Below are 14,378 nucleotides of genomic sequence, written 5' to 3' on the forward strand. Positions count from 1 at the left end.
GTCCATCATTTGGGCAGGGGCCTGGCAACAACAGGCATCGGCCAGAGGAGAGAGGGCAGAACTGTAGGGCGGTGCTGTGTAGATTATATGTCACTCTGGCTTCCCCGGGTGGGCGCTAGTCTAGTCCTCTGTAACCTCCCTGATGGGCAACCAAAGCCTCAGACCACTAATTGTCTAAACTGGAGGCTGACTGGATTGATAAAAGAATGAAAGAGATGATAGCTTTCCCACTTTTGTCAGTGAATTTTCTCTTCTCTATATCCCAGTCTCCTCTTGACCAAATAAGAAATTATACCAAGTGGCAAAAGCTCTTGAGCATCTTGACAAATGATCCACGTGTGATCATGTACTGTTCTGAAAATCTGATATAATCTATAAACCCTCTCCCTGGAAAAAGATGTATGTATACATATGCATAACATATAATCTTGCCAAAAGTTATAGGGATTTATGCAACATCTTTTCTAAGTCCATCCACTCCGTGAAGTAGAATGCTAATTTGACACATGGTCCAGTAAATTAAAAATAAAATACATTTTGGGGCACCTGGGTGGCTCAGTCCGTTAAGCATCCGGCTTCTGCTCAGGTCATGATCTCATGGTTCATGGTTCGAGCCCCACATCCAGCTCTGTGCTGACAGCTCAGAGCCTGGAGCCTGCTTCAGATTCTGTGTCTGCCTCTATCTCTGCCCCTCCCCTGCTCACACTCTGTCTCGCTTTCAAAAGTAAATAAACATTGAAAGCATTTAAAAATAAAAATACATTTTATTAACTTAAAAATAAAACTGACGGGTTTTGCATTGCTAAAAAAAAAAAGTGTGTGCTCCATCCTTCTGGTGAAGTTTTGCTCACAGACACGTAAAGCAGATTTCTAGGTTGCAAATTGTGCTATTAGTAGTTTCAAAATACTTAACCTCAAACAAGTAATAATGGTGATAATAACTCCCTGTGTTGTTTAGTACTGCACTTCACTCCATTTGATCAGCTGAAAAGCCTTGTAAATCAGCAAGATGTATGTTATCTTCATTCCACAGCTGAGGCCATAAAGGTTTGAAAGCTTAGATGACATACCCAAGATCACACAGATTGAAAACGACAGACCACATCCAAAATAGAAGATCCCTGATCCCCAGGCCAGTGTTTCTCCTCTATTGTGAAGTGAAATGATTTTTACAATACCTGATGTGTCTTCTGTAAATATTATTTGGTTAATCTTTACAAAGACCTTGGCTAAAGCTAAATCTTACGGTGCGTAAACAGAGGAGATATTTCTGATTAACTGGCTCAGTGAGGTACCATTCAATTTTAGAGCTATTAATTGCTGACTTTCAGTGATGTCACCACTGTTAATGTGTTTGGTCTTCGAAAATTTAGAATGATCCAGACCTGTCTGGGTAATGTCAACATTATTCTGCTAATGTTGAAACATCTGTGGTAAATGTTAATTTTTCAGGGGATTGAGAAAGTTAAATGTTCTAAATGTGGAGTTGCTAAATACAGAAATACAAGTGATTTCCCTTAGGCTAAAATAACTACTAATCACACAGAGTAACCAAAGTGAGAGCATTTTCAGGAATGGTATATGAAATTTTGTGTTAGCGCCTTAAAGCCATACTTCCTTCATGTGTGTGCATCTTGAGAGACCATTTTATGGTTTATTCCATTACTTAGTAGCTACACTTTGAGCCACAGATGTTGTGGTTGTCCCCCAGCCCTTGGGGTTTAGGGCCAGATATGTGTCAGGGTATTTCAGTTATTCAAACAAATAAATTAGATCAGCTATGAGGTGATACTATGAAATGCTTGATGTTTTAAGTCTTGAAAAGGCTAAAAATTTGAACCAAATGTAAAGCGGTCTATTTGGTGGGGATGGGGAGCTTCTATGCTTGTGGCCCAAACCCAGTAAAATGAATGAAACAATCCTGGAATTCCTGCCAAATTCTACCCGGAGCTGTGATCTTAATATATACAAATATGAAAAGAAATAAATACAAATCACGAAGGTATGCCTGGATTTTATTCATCTGCTTACCGACTGTCCTTTAGCAGGAGCAGTTAGAATTGGATAAAGGTTACTAAAGGAATTGCTGAATTTGGGAAATCCTAGATAACTCCAGTGACATTATTTTTCTTTTAATGAAAAAAACATTTTAATGTTTATTTTTGAGAGAGAGACAGAGTGCAAGCAGGGGAGGGACAGATAGGGAGACACAGAATCTGAAGCAGGCTCCAGGCTCCAAGGTGTCAGCACAGAGCCCGATAAGGAGCTTGAACGCAGGCTTAACCAACTAAGCCACCCAGGCGCCCCTCCAGTGATTTTATTAAGAAGGGTTACCTCCTTGCAAGATTGCTGTGCAAATTTATTTATTGTAGCAATTGTTTGGATGGTTTCCAGTTTTTCACTATTACAATGTCAATAAGGGATTCAGTAAACCAATTATGGTACATTTGTACAATGGAAAATTCAAAGCCATTAAAAAGAATATGCAAATACATTCAAGACATATTGTCAGGTAAAGAAAAAAGGAAGCTGCAAATCCGTGTTATAAGATGATCCATTTTAGGGGCGCCTGGGTGGCGCAGTCGGTTAAGCGTCCGACTTCAGCCAGGTCACGATCTCACGGTCCGTGAGTTCGAGCCCCGCGTCAGGCTCTGGGCTGATGGCTCAGAGCCTGGAGCCTGTTTCTGATTCTGTGTCTCCCTCTCTCTCTGCCCCTCCCCCGTTCATGCTCTGTCTCTCTCTGTCCCAAAAATAAATAAACGTTGAAAAAAAAAAAAAACTTAAAAAAAAAAAAAAAAAGATGATCCATTTTAACAGTAACAGTATACTTATTAAATTTTGCATAGAGAAATTACTGAAGTAGTTATTTCTAAGGGTGACTTATATAAACATCTCTTTATAATTTATGTATTTATGTCATGTTCCAGTTTTTCACAGTTAGTATGTATTTGTCTTATAATTATGCCCATTTAAAAAAAAATCAGGAGGGCTCCAGTGACATTGAATCTGAGAACTGGGGAGGAAAGGATGTACTGAACCCTCATTATGTGCCATATGTTGTCTGATTTCATCCTCAAAATGACCTTGTGAGATGGAATAATACTCCCATTCTCATAGATGGACAAATTAGACCCACTGGAGTAAAGTCACAGTGGCAGAAACAGACTCACATTTGGGTGCATCAGACTCTAAAAGTCTATTCTCAATGGTTTTAAAATATTTTTTAAAAACAGTAACATATCAGATATATATAAATGGGGGCGCAAGGGAGCCCAGGGGAACTAGTACCTAATAATCTGGAGAAGTCATGGGAGCAAACAGAACGAGTGTGTGTGTGTGTGTGTGTGTGTGTGTGTGTGTGTGTGTTAGGGTGGCAGGCCTACGAAAGGCGAACTGAATATGGTTTGTTATGGTATGACAGGACATATAGAAGCTAGGTAGCTAGGTAGATATGGGGGTGATAGGAAAGGTATCAGAAAAATAGGCAGATGAAGACCCTTCTATGTCAGACCAAGGAGTTTAAACTCTACCCTGAAAATAATGAGGGCATGCTAAAGAATTTTATGTGTGTGAGAAGCAACACTAGATTTGAATCTGATCTGGAGATCAGAGCAGGAGAAACTCAAGGCAGAAAGCCCAGTTAGAAGGCTAATTCAAGAGTCTGAGCAGAAACAATGATCACCTGAACTATGGGGGAGAGACTAGAAAGAGAGGAGAGCTTCACAAGGCAGGTAAGATAATAGACTGGACAGGAGGTGGTATTTGGACATTCAGGGTTAGGGAGAGAGGGAGAAGTTTAGGATGATATGTAAGATTCCTGGCTTAAGAAACTGGATGTTGCTGGTATTCATTGAGAGAAGAAAGAAAAGAATAGAATGGCAGGTTTGGGGACAGGAGAGGTGAGGAAAGAAGTGCTGCTGTGTGATGATAGCTTCCAGGCCAAGCAAGAGGACATAGACAGTAGGACATAGGAAAATGGGTCTGGATGCCTTCTGGGGGTCAAAGACTCCACGGGACCAGTGAAGCTGGTGGGCAAACATATCACCTGGAACACTATTACAAATGCGTATTTCTAGGCTCTGGAAATTATAATTTAGTAGGAATTATAAGAATCTGTAGAACCAAGGATTTGTGGTTTTATCGTAATGCTTCTGATGTCTAGCTGAATTTCTGCTTTGGCACAATTTCTCGGGACACACTCCAATGGGCTGGTTCTGTACAGGCTATCTGAAGGATACCCCATACTTGGATATACCCCTCAGATACTTAATTTTCAGTTTGACGAAATAAACCCCATCATACATAGGAAACCTCAACTGTTCCAACAATGAAATAAGCACTAATGCTTTAATTTTTCTTAAGTAAAATTAAGGCCATGATAGCATTTGATATCAAGAGGTTTTGTTCTATACTTCTAGAATACATTTGGTGGGATCTTATATAATATTTTCTTAGATATTGTTATTTTTGATTAAGGAACAGTAAATCTACTTAACAGTCTTCTTGTCTTTTAAATTTCTGAATGTAAAGCAGCTGTTTTTTTGTATTTAAAGTGCTTGTTCCTTGCTGTAAGAGTTTTCTTATTTATTGAACATTCTCTCGAAAGTGTAAGTGGTAGGGAAAGCTATGTGCCCTTACCTCCAATGTTCTGCATTGTAATGGAAACAAAAGCTCCGATTTTCCCAGGCCATCCAAATGCCTTTTCCCCTAGTTTTTCATAAATTAAAGACCCTATAATAAAAAATAAAACACTTTTTAAAAGGATTGTTTGTTTGTTTGAGAGAGAGAGGAAGAGGGGCAGAAGGAGAGAGAGAGAATATTAAGCAGGTTCCATGCACAGGGCTCGATCTCATGGATCGTGAGATCATGACCTGAGCTGAAATCAGGAGTCAGATGCTTAACCGACTGAGCCACCCAGGCGCCCCTAAAAGGATTGTTTTAATGACTAAAATATTTCTATAATTGCACACGGGAGTCTCAAATGTGTACATAAACACCACACAGAAATTATAAACCCAAAAGATGCAATCTCAAAAGCCAATACCAAATATGTTACATGTTCTCCAGACAAGAAGCAATGGCTTCATTCATCTTAGCTCTGTGCGGCACGTCAGAACTGTTATTTCTGTCATCCATCAAGGCTCCTTTTTTTCTATTTGGCTTAAACCTGAGCCAGTTGCCTTTCACTTCCCTGAGCTGCCCAAATTACTAAAAACATTGAGAGGCCGTGTCATTGGGGTCAGAGAAAATGCAATGTGAAATTAACTAAAATCATCCTCCAGTTCTAGAGCTATCGACTGAAATACCTTTAACAAGAATCAAAATAGGACGTCTTGGACTTAAGGGGTAGCATACCTCCTTCCTTGGCGGTCTTTAATAAAAGGTGAACTGAGTACAGGGATAATATTGCTACCGCAAGCAGCATGATTCTAGGAAGGGAATAGAAAGTAGAAAATAAATGTCTATAATGAAGAAGACACAACTCATGTTAGATATTATAATAAATTATCACATGGGCCCTTTCAGTCATTAACCTTCCAAAAGTATGTGGATTGGGGGGAAGCTGAGAAATTCTTTTCAGAACTCTACACATACCCTTTCCTGTCACACAACGGGAATTTGCTATATTTTATGTGCTAAAACATACCACCAGAAGTTCCTAACCTTTCCACTAGTGGAATCTGGTTTATAACTTAGATGCTGAATGTACAGCAAAATTAGCAAACACTATGCCTACTTACTCAGCATATGGGTATATGTACATCAGGTGTGTGTGATAGTCTCAGCCACATTTATAATTTAAGGGCTATTTGACGGCCTGGCTAAATTTTAATGTAAAATCTAGAAATACAGACACCAAAGCATGCAGAGTCTAAACTCCACTACTGATCCTGCATGTTAGATGGCAAGATACTTGTGAGCCACAGCTCAGGCAATTGCCTGTAAAATAGAAAAAAAGAGAAGGAAGTATAGGGTGCAGGAAAATGCCTTTATATGTGTTCAGAAAGAATCCTTTCTGGTTCAGCCTCCTCCACATGTCCACAGGCATGTAGGGATTCTTATACAGTGATCAGTGTTTCTCCAAAAACAAGATTTGGAAAGCAGAAATAAGAGCATAGATAGAAGCACCTATATAATAAATAAAGGAACAATACTAGCCTTTACCTAAAACCTAAAGAACAAAACAACAACAACAACAACAAAAAACCCTTATTCTTTATTTTACACAACAATAAACATTTTGCCACAATTGATCTAATTCTTTGGTAAGTCCTGACGAAGTCAACTTTGCAAATGTACATTTGGGCCACGAGTTTCAAGTGTTTCTAACTAGCTATATTGTGCTCTTGCTTTCCACAAAGTCTGTTTACCGGAACTGTAATCAATGACTTATTCGTAAATTTTTCCATATGCCCTGTGAACTTCCCTGTTTTTAAAGATGCAATTCAGATGGCATAATTTTGTTTCCTGGAAAAATAATGAGCATTCCCTGCATTCTAAACATATATTTGCTTTGGCCAAAAATACTAAAAGTAAAACCAATGAAATCCTGTGTCACTTGTTGAGAATTAAGGGAGACGGCTGCATTCAGTCTGTGCCACTTGGATACACAGAACATACCCCATCATACCCTGTTATACCCCATCATACCCTGTTATATCATGTATAACAGTTTAATTGCTCTGAACATCTTAATCTGTTAAATGTTGTTTAGGCCTGAAATGAGGCTGTCGGTTTTAAAAGTGGAATATTCTTCCTTGAAAATAATCTTGTGGCCCTAGGATCGGGGGAAGAGTTTCTTATTTCTGTTCATCAGTAAGCGATGATAACTTCTGATTGTAATGGCATGTGTAATTACTAAGGAGAAGGCAGTCTTAGAGATAGCATACATTACAGAAGTATATGACTATGTATACGAACACATCTCTAAGCCATTAAGATTCAGAGAATTAAAAAAAACCCCTTTATTTCAAACATGACATAAAGAGTGGTTGACATAAAAATCCATTCAGCTAAAAAATGTTAAACCTAAAACAGGCCAAAGCACTAACACAATATAAATATTTATAGTCCTGCCTGATCCTTAGCCCTCAAATAGCTGTGTGATTAGATAATCACAAATGATGTTCAAAACATAAATAGCATATATTTATATATAATATAAGCATTGCATTCTTAGACAGTTATTTAACACCCTGGCATTGCATTAGGGGTGGCAATCTGCATTCACACGAATGCCTGACTAATATTAGACTTTATTCCTGTGAAGAATTTCACTACTGCCAACTGTGTCTTGGAAAATACCAGGCTGTACGTAAGGTACACAAACACCTGTGGCCGTCTGTCATAGATGATGTGATATCCATCCTCCAGGTCAGCTATGTGGCGCTGCTGTCCTTAGGCAGCATTTGACCAAGTACATAGGTCTAGGAATACATTTTGGCTACTCTGCAAATATTTCTATGCCAAGCACTATGCTAGGTCTTGGGGATACAGACATCTGGTGGGTGAAAACAGACAATGGCTCGATCCTCTGGAGATTATAGTCTAGCAAGGAAGAAGATAGACACTAACCAAATATATCAGACAACTGCACTAAAATATTAAAACTGTGGGGAGTGTTTGTCCCAGTCATGGAAGTCAGGAAGGTATCGATGAGGGGGAGGGGGAGATGTGCTATGAGGAGTTAACTAGATGAGGAAGAAAGGGAAAAGGATACTAGGACCATGTGCAAAGACCCTGTGATGAGAAGGAATATGGCAACTTCTGGGATGGAGAGAAGGCCAGTGTGCCCATCGTATCAGGCATTTAGGGGGCATAGGGGATGGGGCACAAGAAGAGATCGGAGCATGCAGGGATCTGTAGGCCTGGATTGGAATGGGATCTTTCCTAAGAGTGTGATAAAGCCAGATCTGCTTCTGGGAAAGATCTTTTTACGGTGAGTCACTTTGTGAATTGCTTTCTATGGACTGGTAGGGCTGTTCCAGCACTCTGGGTGGTTGAGCACATATACTTTCTGCCATTTGGTTAGGGGCAGTTGGTTGAACAAGCACCAGGATTAGTATGCTCTGATCATTCCTCAGGTTGCTGTTCTATCTATAAGCCCAAGAATATGCTAATACTTTCTCAGAGCATTATTGTTCACAAAGATCAGACTTGAGGTTGTTACCTGAAAGAACACCAGGTGTGCATGGGCTTTGAACCGAATACTTACATAAAAAGTATGATCCCCGTGTTGGCCATGGCGTAGGAAAGGCCCAAGATCCCACTTCCCATGATAGCATTACTCAGGTTGAATGAAGACATTCCAAAGGAGGTGGTTCCAGGATGCTTAAAGAAAAAGGGTACGTTTGAAGCAAATATTTGCCAAAAGGGTGACCTTTTTCAAATTATTCTTATTCTCACATTATCTTTGCTGGAGGAGATTATGGTTCAAAATTGAAGACTAAGATAAAATCACAGTGAACAAAAGCTGTTACTTCGGTAAAAGCATGTAATTTTCAATGGAATGGAATGCTTGGTTTTAGCAAGGGTCTCAGTAAAAATAAAAAATACAGGCTGAGTAACATAAAGAAAGGAAAGCATGTATGATTGCAGACTACATTTGGGTTAGAATGATTTCTCCAAAAAACAAATGAATTTCATAAATGATTTATGTAGCCATATGGCGAACAGGAAAAACAAGTCCTTATTCCAGTAAGGGCCTGAATAAACAGAGAATGTGCTGATCAAGGCTTGGAAAATTTCAGTCACATTGTTTTCCCACAGAGACCTAGGTAGATCAGACACCCTCAAGTCCTGTTTACTGCCTGAAAGCAGAGATTCACTTACATGTTCATCATCGTAATCTGCCAGCTTCTTTTCCCCCAAAAATCCATTTGTCAGGAATTTCTGACTTTCAGCATCTTCGTTAGTAAATTGACTGAATGCACATAAAAAAAAGAAATAAAGTAAAAACATCTAAGTAAATGCTCTGAATTGTATTTGTTTCGGGTGACTTAAGTAACTGGATCAGGGAGGAAAAACAAGGCGCTGAAACCTTTTCCCCCCTTCTCTTCCTTCTCTTCCTTCCCCCCTTCTCTTCATATCAGTGGTCCTCCCAGACCAACAACTGCCCTCCACTTATGAATGTCCTTTGGGAAGGAGAGACGAAGTTAGGAAAGGAGAAAATGTTTTCAGTTGACATCTTCTTTTAAGCCACATTTCTTCTTCCCACATTAACTCTGCAAGAAAGAGAATGACAGCTAATGCGGTTTCCATTTAGGGCCCTCACAAAGAGAGGGTACCGGAGCAGTGACTGAGTTTTCTCAACTCCTGCCCCACCATAATCAGATGATTCTCTCAATTCAGTAGATATTTGCTAAGGGCCTAGGCCTGTGATCTTCAACTCAGTCGATGCTCGAATATCCCTGTGAGAGGAACTTTCACGCCCCTACTCTGAGGATGAGGTGACCATGGCTCAGAAAAGGGAAGTACCATGCCTACACCCACTAGGCTCCAAGTCTAGGGTCTTCCATGGCGCCCTGCAGCCCCAGGCAGGGCCCTGTAGCTGGTATTTTTTCCTTTTTTTTTTTTTTTTTTTTTGCTCCACCTGTATATTCACCTATCCCGTGCTGGAATGTAGTTCAATGGTAGCTCTGTGTCGTGTTTGGTTTTTGTGTCTGAGTGTGAGGATTTTAACTGCTCTGGAAATACATTTGGCTTATTAGACGATGAGAAAGGAAGAAAAGCATTAAAGACACCCATGAAATTGGAAGAGCCGGGAAGGAAGCAGGACCTTAAAATGTCACGATCTGTGAACACCGTGATGATTGTGGGCTACTTGGGCAGAGGCTGGCAACTGCACATTGCCTTCCTGTACAGGTCCCACAGTTGTCTGCCAGGGGTTTTGAGGATATAGATCTACTACCACCACGTTTCCAAAAGGCTTGACTAATAATTATAGGCGATCTGTACAAATTATCCTTTGTAATAGAAGCTAATCCTGAAAATATCTTGTGAGCAAGAGGGACAACCAGGTTCCTTTTTGAGAATGTGGAACAACGTAAAGTGTATGCAGGACCAGCTGACAAAATTACTAACCTTTATGTGCTTTTCCAGATGCTTCCTGTGCACAAGTTAGGAACATTTCCTGGCATCCTCCTATTTCTTATAGGGAGCGTCGTGCCCTCAGATGCTGCTTTCTTTCATCCCCGCACTAACCCCCGCAACCCCCTGCTCCCTTTTGGTGCTTTATTTTAATCGTCGGTAGTTAATATACTTGCTGCGTGGAGACTGGTACATAACGCTCATAGTTGGAAACAGACAATAAGATGAAATGGAGCCTAAAGCAGGCCTAAGGATTATAAAGCAAAAGTGTCATCTAGATTTAAACTCTGGAATGCCAACATTCTTTTTTTTTTTTTTTTTTTTTTTTTTTTTTTACCTTAATCAATACATTAGAATCCTTTAGTCCAGGAGTAGTTTTTAAAATGTAAAATGTAAAAGTAAGTAAGAGTTTCTTTCTTGAGTCATTCGTAAGTTTTTATTTTGGCATGTGATGAAATATAATAACACATGACAATATTGGATAAAATATATGAGAAATGTTTTGAACGTCTTAATTGTTTCGATACTGAACCCAGCCTGTATTGAAAACATAAGTATAATGATGTCAAATAAATGAATTGTGAACTTTTGGGAAATTAAACGTATTTAGGGGAACAATCCAAACCAAATGTAAGCAAAACCCATCTTTTAAGAGTGATTGTAAAATTGCAAAATGATGACCCGTGTTTGAGTCAGGAGTTAAAAGCTAAGGCACTGTAAGTGGCCCAGAACACTCCATACAGTTTTAACAAAAGCATTCCTGCTCTTTCCATTATGGCTTTCAGAGCCCAAATCGAATGACCCTGTAGGACTGTTCTCGGGAGGGCATCCCCTTCAGCTCGGCCACCTCTGCAGAGATCACATCTATGCTCATCTTTCTCAGAAACGAGAGCCATCAGAGTTGATCAGTTTACTAAGGGTGACGAAGTGGAGGACAAAGAAACAAGGTTTACTGAGTATCAGCGATCTTTCAGGTAGTCACTTCACCCCGAGAATGGTAGGTGCTGGTTTGTCATTCTGCATTTTTCACTGAGGCTTCCGGAAGATACATATCGTCTCCAAACTCAGATATCCACTCTACAGATTCCAGAGCCCTGTGTTCTGCCACATCATGCATTCTCAAGGATTGCTCAACCTAGAAAACACCACGATTTGCATGTCTGTGGCCTCTCTGGTCCAACAGCATGAAAGTTTACTCCACTGGCTCCATGGAGGAAGAACAGTGCTTCCTCCTGCGGCCTTTCCTGGATGTTGTGAAATGAAATGAGCTGTCCTTGTCTAAGGATATTCTCTACCTCAGGCCGAGATTTGGTCAAAAATTTCCTTCTAAGTGTCTTAAGTCGTGCATCATTCATGTTATATACCATATGGTGAGGAGTTAGTTTACTTTATCAAATGGCTATTGTGCACCTATCACATTCCAGGCCGTGTGATTTGTGCTGGGGCCACAGAAGCCATTAGCCTGTTGTAGCAGTATAATGACGAGAGAGGGCACACAAAGGAGCAGGTGGTCACTTCCACCTCCGGACTTCATAAGAGTTCTGACTTTGAGCTGTGTCTTGAAGGATGAATGGTATCAATAGAGAGAAAGGGGCAGGAAGGTGGGTGATACTGAAAGAGGATATTCCAGGCAGATGGAGCAGAATGAGTGAAGGCACAGGGAACTGGGAGTGGCTCAACAAGGCTTCCCTACAAAAAGGGAGCAGAGCAAGAGATGAACAGGAGAGCTAGGCGAGGGACAGATCATTGCCAAGCAACGTGTAGCCCAATCTTTGTCTTATAACTAATGGGGAGCCACTGAAAGGCTTTACCGAGGGATGGAACAGGAGTCCCTTGGCAACTGTAAAAGATTACTTTTGCAGGGATGTGAAGAGCTAGTTGGGGGAGAGCAAACTGTAAGACAGGGAGACCAACCAGCCTGTTTTAATAGGTGACAGATAAGGACCTAAAGTGAGATGGCAGTAGAATGGATACACAGAAGTGGGTGGATTTCAAGTATTCAAAGAGGTGGAACCAACTGACTACAATCAAACATTGGATGTGTGGTTTGAGGGAAGGGACAACTCAGGGTTGTTAATCGGGGTCTTCAGATTGTGTTGCTGTATGATAGTGGTGACTTTCACTGTGGTGGGAACTCCTGGGGGAGGAGCAGGTTTGGAAGAGAATTATAGGAGTTCAGTATTAGACATTACAAGTTTGACTTTATACATGAGGCGGTTCTGACATGTGAGACACCCCGTACAGATGTGTAGCACACGGTTGGGTATAACGATCTGAAAGGAAGTGGAGATGTCTAACAGGCCCAAGACGTGGCATGCGTTCAGTGGGTGAGACCGTGATAGTTGTGAATGAGCTTGCTCACAGGACACTTTTAGTGACCAAAGAATCCCTACAGAATTCTGGAGATGCAGCAGCATTTAAGGGGCAGTCAAAGGAAGAGGGATCAGAGAAAATAGTCCAAGAGGTAAAAGAAATGGTAGGCTAATATAACTGGAAGTATCCTCTATTAATGACACAAGAATGCTATAACTTCAATTCTAAATTAGTCACACACAGTCTAAATCAGAGACACAGAATAATGATGTAATAATGAATACTTTAGGATCAGAAAGTTGATGTGTTAACATCGATGTCATTGTTATCTCTCAAATAGGTAATGAATTGAAAAACATTGTTTCTCACATCCACAAACCTCTCATTTTTCCATGGAACCTGGTCATCTTTAACCCCATACCTGCTCATTGCTGCCTTTTCTAAATTTCCCATCCCAGTGTAGCCATCTTGAACACTTTCTCCACTGATGCTCTCATCATCAGGTTCGATGTTGACATTTCTCAGTTCCATGGGATCCATTTCAGCTGTCAGCGCTTCTTGTCCACACACAAGCTCCTTCAGTGTAAACAGTAGGCTGTACCTTCAGCTTAAGGTTCTTCCTCTTTGGGCTGATGTTCAGAACACTCTGTTCTGTGAGCGGAACACAAAATAAACCATTGTAATTTTCTTTGACTAGATAAATGAATATAGAATCACCTACTTTGTGTATGGTCTCTATAAAAACATGGAAAGAAAGTAAACTCCTGAAACTGTCATATAAATATGTCTGGCAAGTTTCCTTTACCCAATACAAAAAAGGGAAAATCAAAGAGAAGAAGGAAAATCATTAATAAATTGCTCAATCAGCAGATATTTATAGAGTGCCTATGTATATCAACATGGCAAGTGTTTTACTATTCACTGTGGGAAGAAAAAAAATAACACCTGGCTGTGATCTTGAAGAAGCTTTTCTGTTTATAAGCAAATTGCATGGTTTAAAAGAAAGGAAAAGTGAATTGTTGACAAAGACCTAACAAAGCAGAATCTAATGGTCTGCTAGAATTTGCTAATTGGGCATGAAAGAATTAACATCACCAAAATGCTTGATAACAGGCAACACAGGATAGGAGGATCATGCTAAGGGAGCTGCTTTCCAGGCACTTGGATCATGAAGCCAAGATCTTTGAGTAAGCATAAGTCAACATCCATATAAAAATTAAAATGCATTTTAACAACAAAGAGACTCAGCTTTTAGGTTCTACTCTGCCTTTAATGCTTTGAATCCCAGCACTTTTCTTTTCTTTTCTTTTTTTTTACCTCATTTTCATAGTAACATAAAAAGGGGTGGACTGGCATTGTGTTTAAAAAAAAAACAAAAAACTGTGAATCCATCATATGTTGTTGACACAATTTCTTAAGTTTTTACTATTAGAATCAGTCCATTCTTTAACTGTTATAGTGGGAGAAATACTATCACTCTTGGAAGGTGTTCTCAAATGTGCACTACCTGTTTGGTAAGAAAATCCTGAGCACAGAAACTAACATAAAAATTGCTCGAACTCATGAAATCCACAAGTCCCCTGACAGATATAAAACAACCACATGGAAATGCCTCTGCAATCCAGTGCGCTAGTAGCACATCTGTGGAAGGAACACTTGACGAGTTCACAACCCTAAATTACAAAAGCCACATGAAAACTCAGGAAGAACATCAGTAAGCATGAGATAAAAGATTCACACTTAAGTAACTAGAGATGGCAAAGCAATTTACTTATTTCTTTTTTAATTAAAAAAAATTGTTTTTCATGTTTATTTTTGAGAAAGAGAGACAGAGCATGAGCAGGGAAGGGACAGAGGGAAGGAGACACAGAATCCGAAGCAGGCTCCAGGCTCTGAGCTGTCAGCACAGAACCCAATGTGGGGCTCAAACTCACAGACCGTGAGATCAGGACCTGAGCCGAAAGTCGGATGCTCAA

At 40.0% G+C, this 14,378-nt stretch overlaps 1 protein-coding gene across 1 annotated transcript in view; it reads right to left on the minus strand.

The window, feature by feature from the left end:
• Positions 1-14,378, minus strand: part of SLC38A4 (solute carrier family 38 member 4) — a 40,378-nt gene that overhangs the window by 17,273 nt on the left and 8,727 nt on the right. Inside the window, exons 2-6 of the mRNA XM_030322412.2 lie at positions 12,824-13,053; positions 8,833-8,923; positions 8,216-8,331; positions 5,356-5,429; positions 4,639-4,731 (exon numbers count right to left, since the gene is read on the minus strand). Coding sequence (XP_030178272.1) covers positions 4,639-4,731; positions 5,356-5,429; positions 8,216-8,331; positions 8,833-8,923; positions 12,824-12,942 — 493 coding nt within the window. The 5' untranslated portion in view covers positions 12,943-13,053. The remainder of the gene's footprint in view (positions 1-4,638; positions 4,732-5,355; positions 5,430-8,215; positions 8,332-8,832; positions 8,924-12,823; positions 13,054-14,378) is intronic.

Source organism: Lynx canadensis, chromosome B4 (assembly GCF_007474595.2).
Source record: "Lynx canadensis isolate LIC74 chromosome B4, mLynCan4.pri.v2, whole genome shotgun sequence".
NCBI classification, from domain to species: domain Eukaryota; kingdom Metazoa; phylum Chordata; class Mammalia; order Carnivora; family Felidae; genus Lynx; species Lynx canadensis.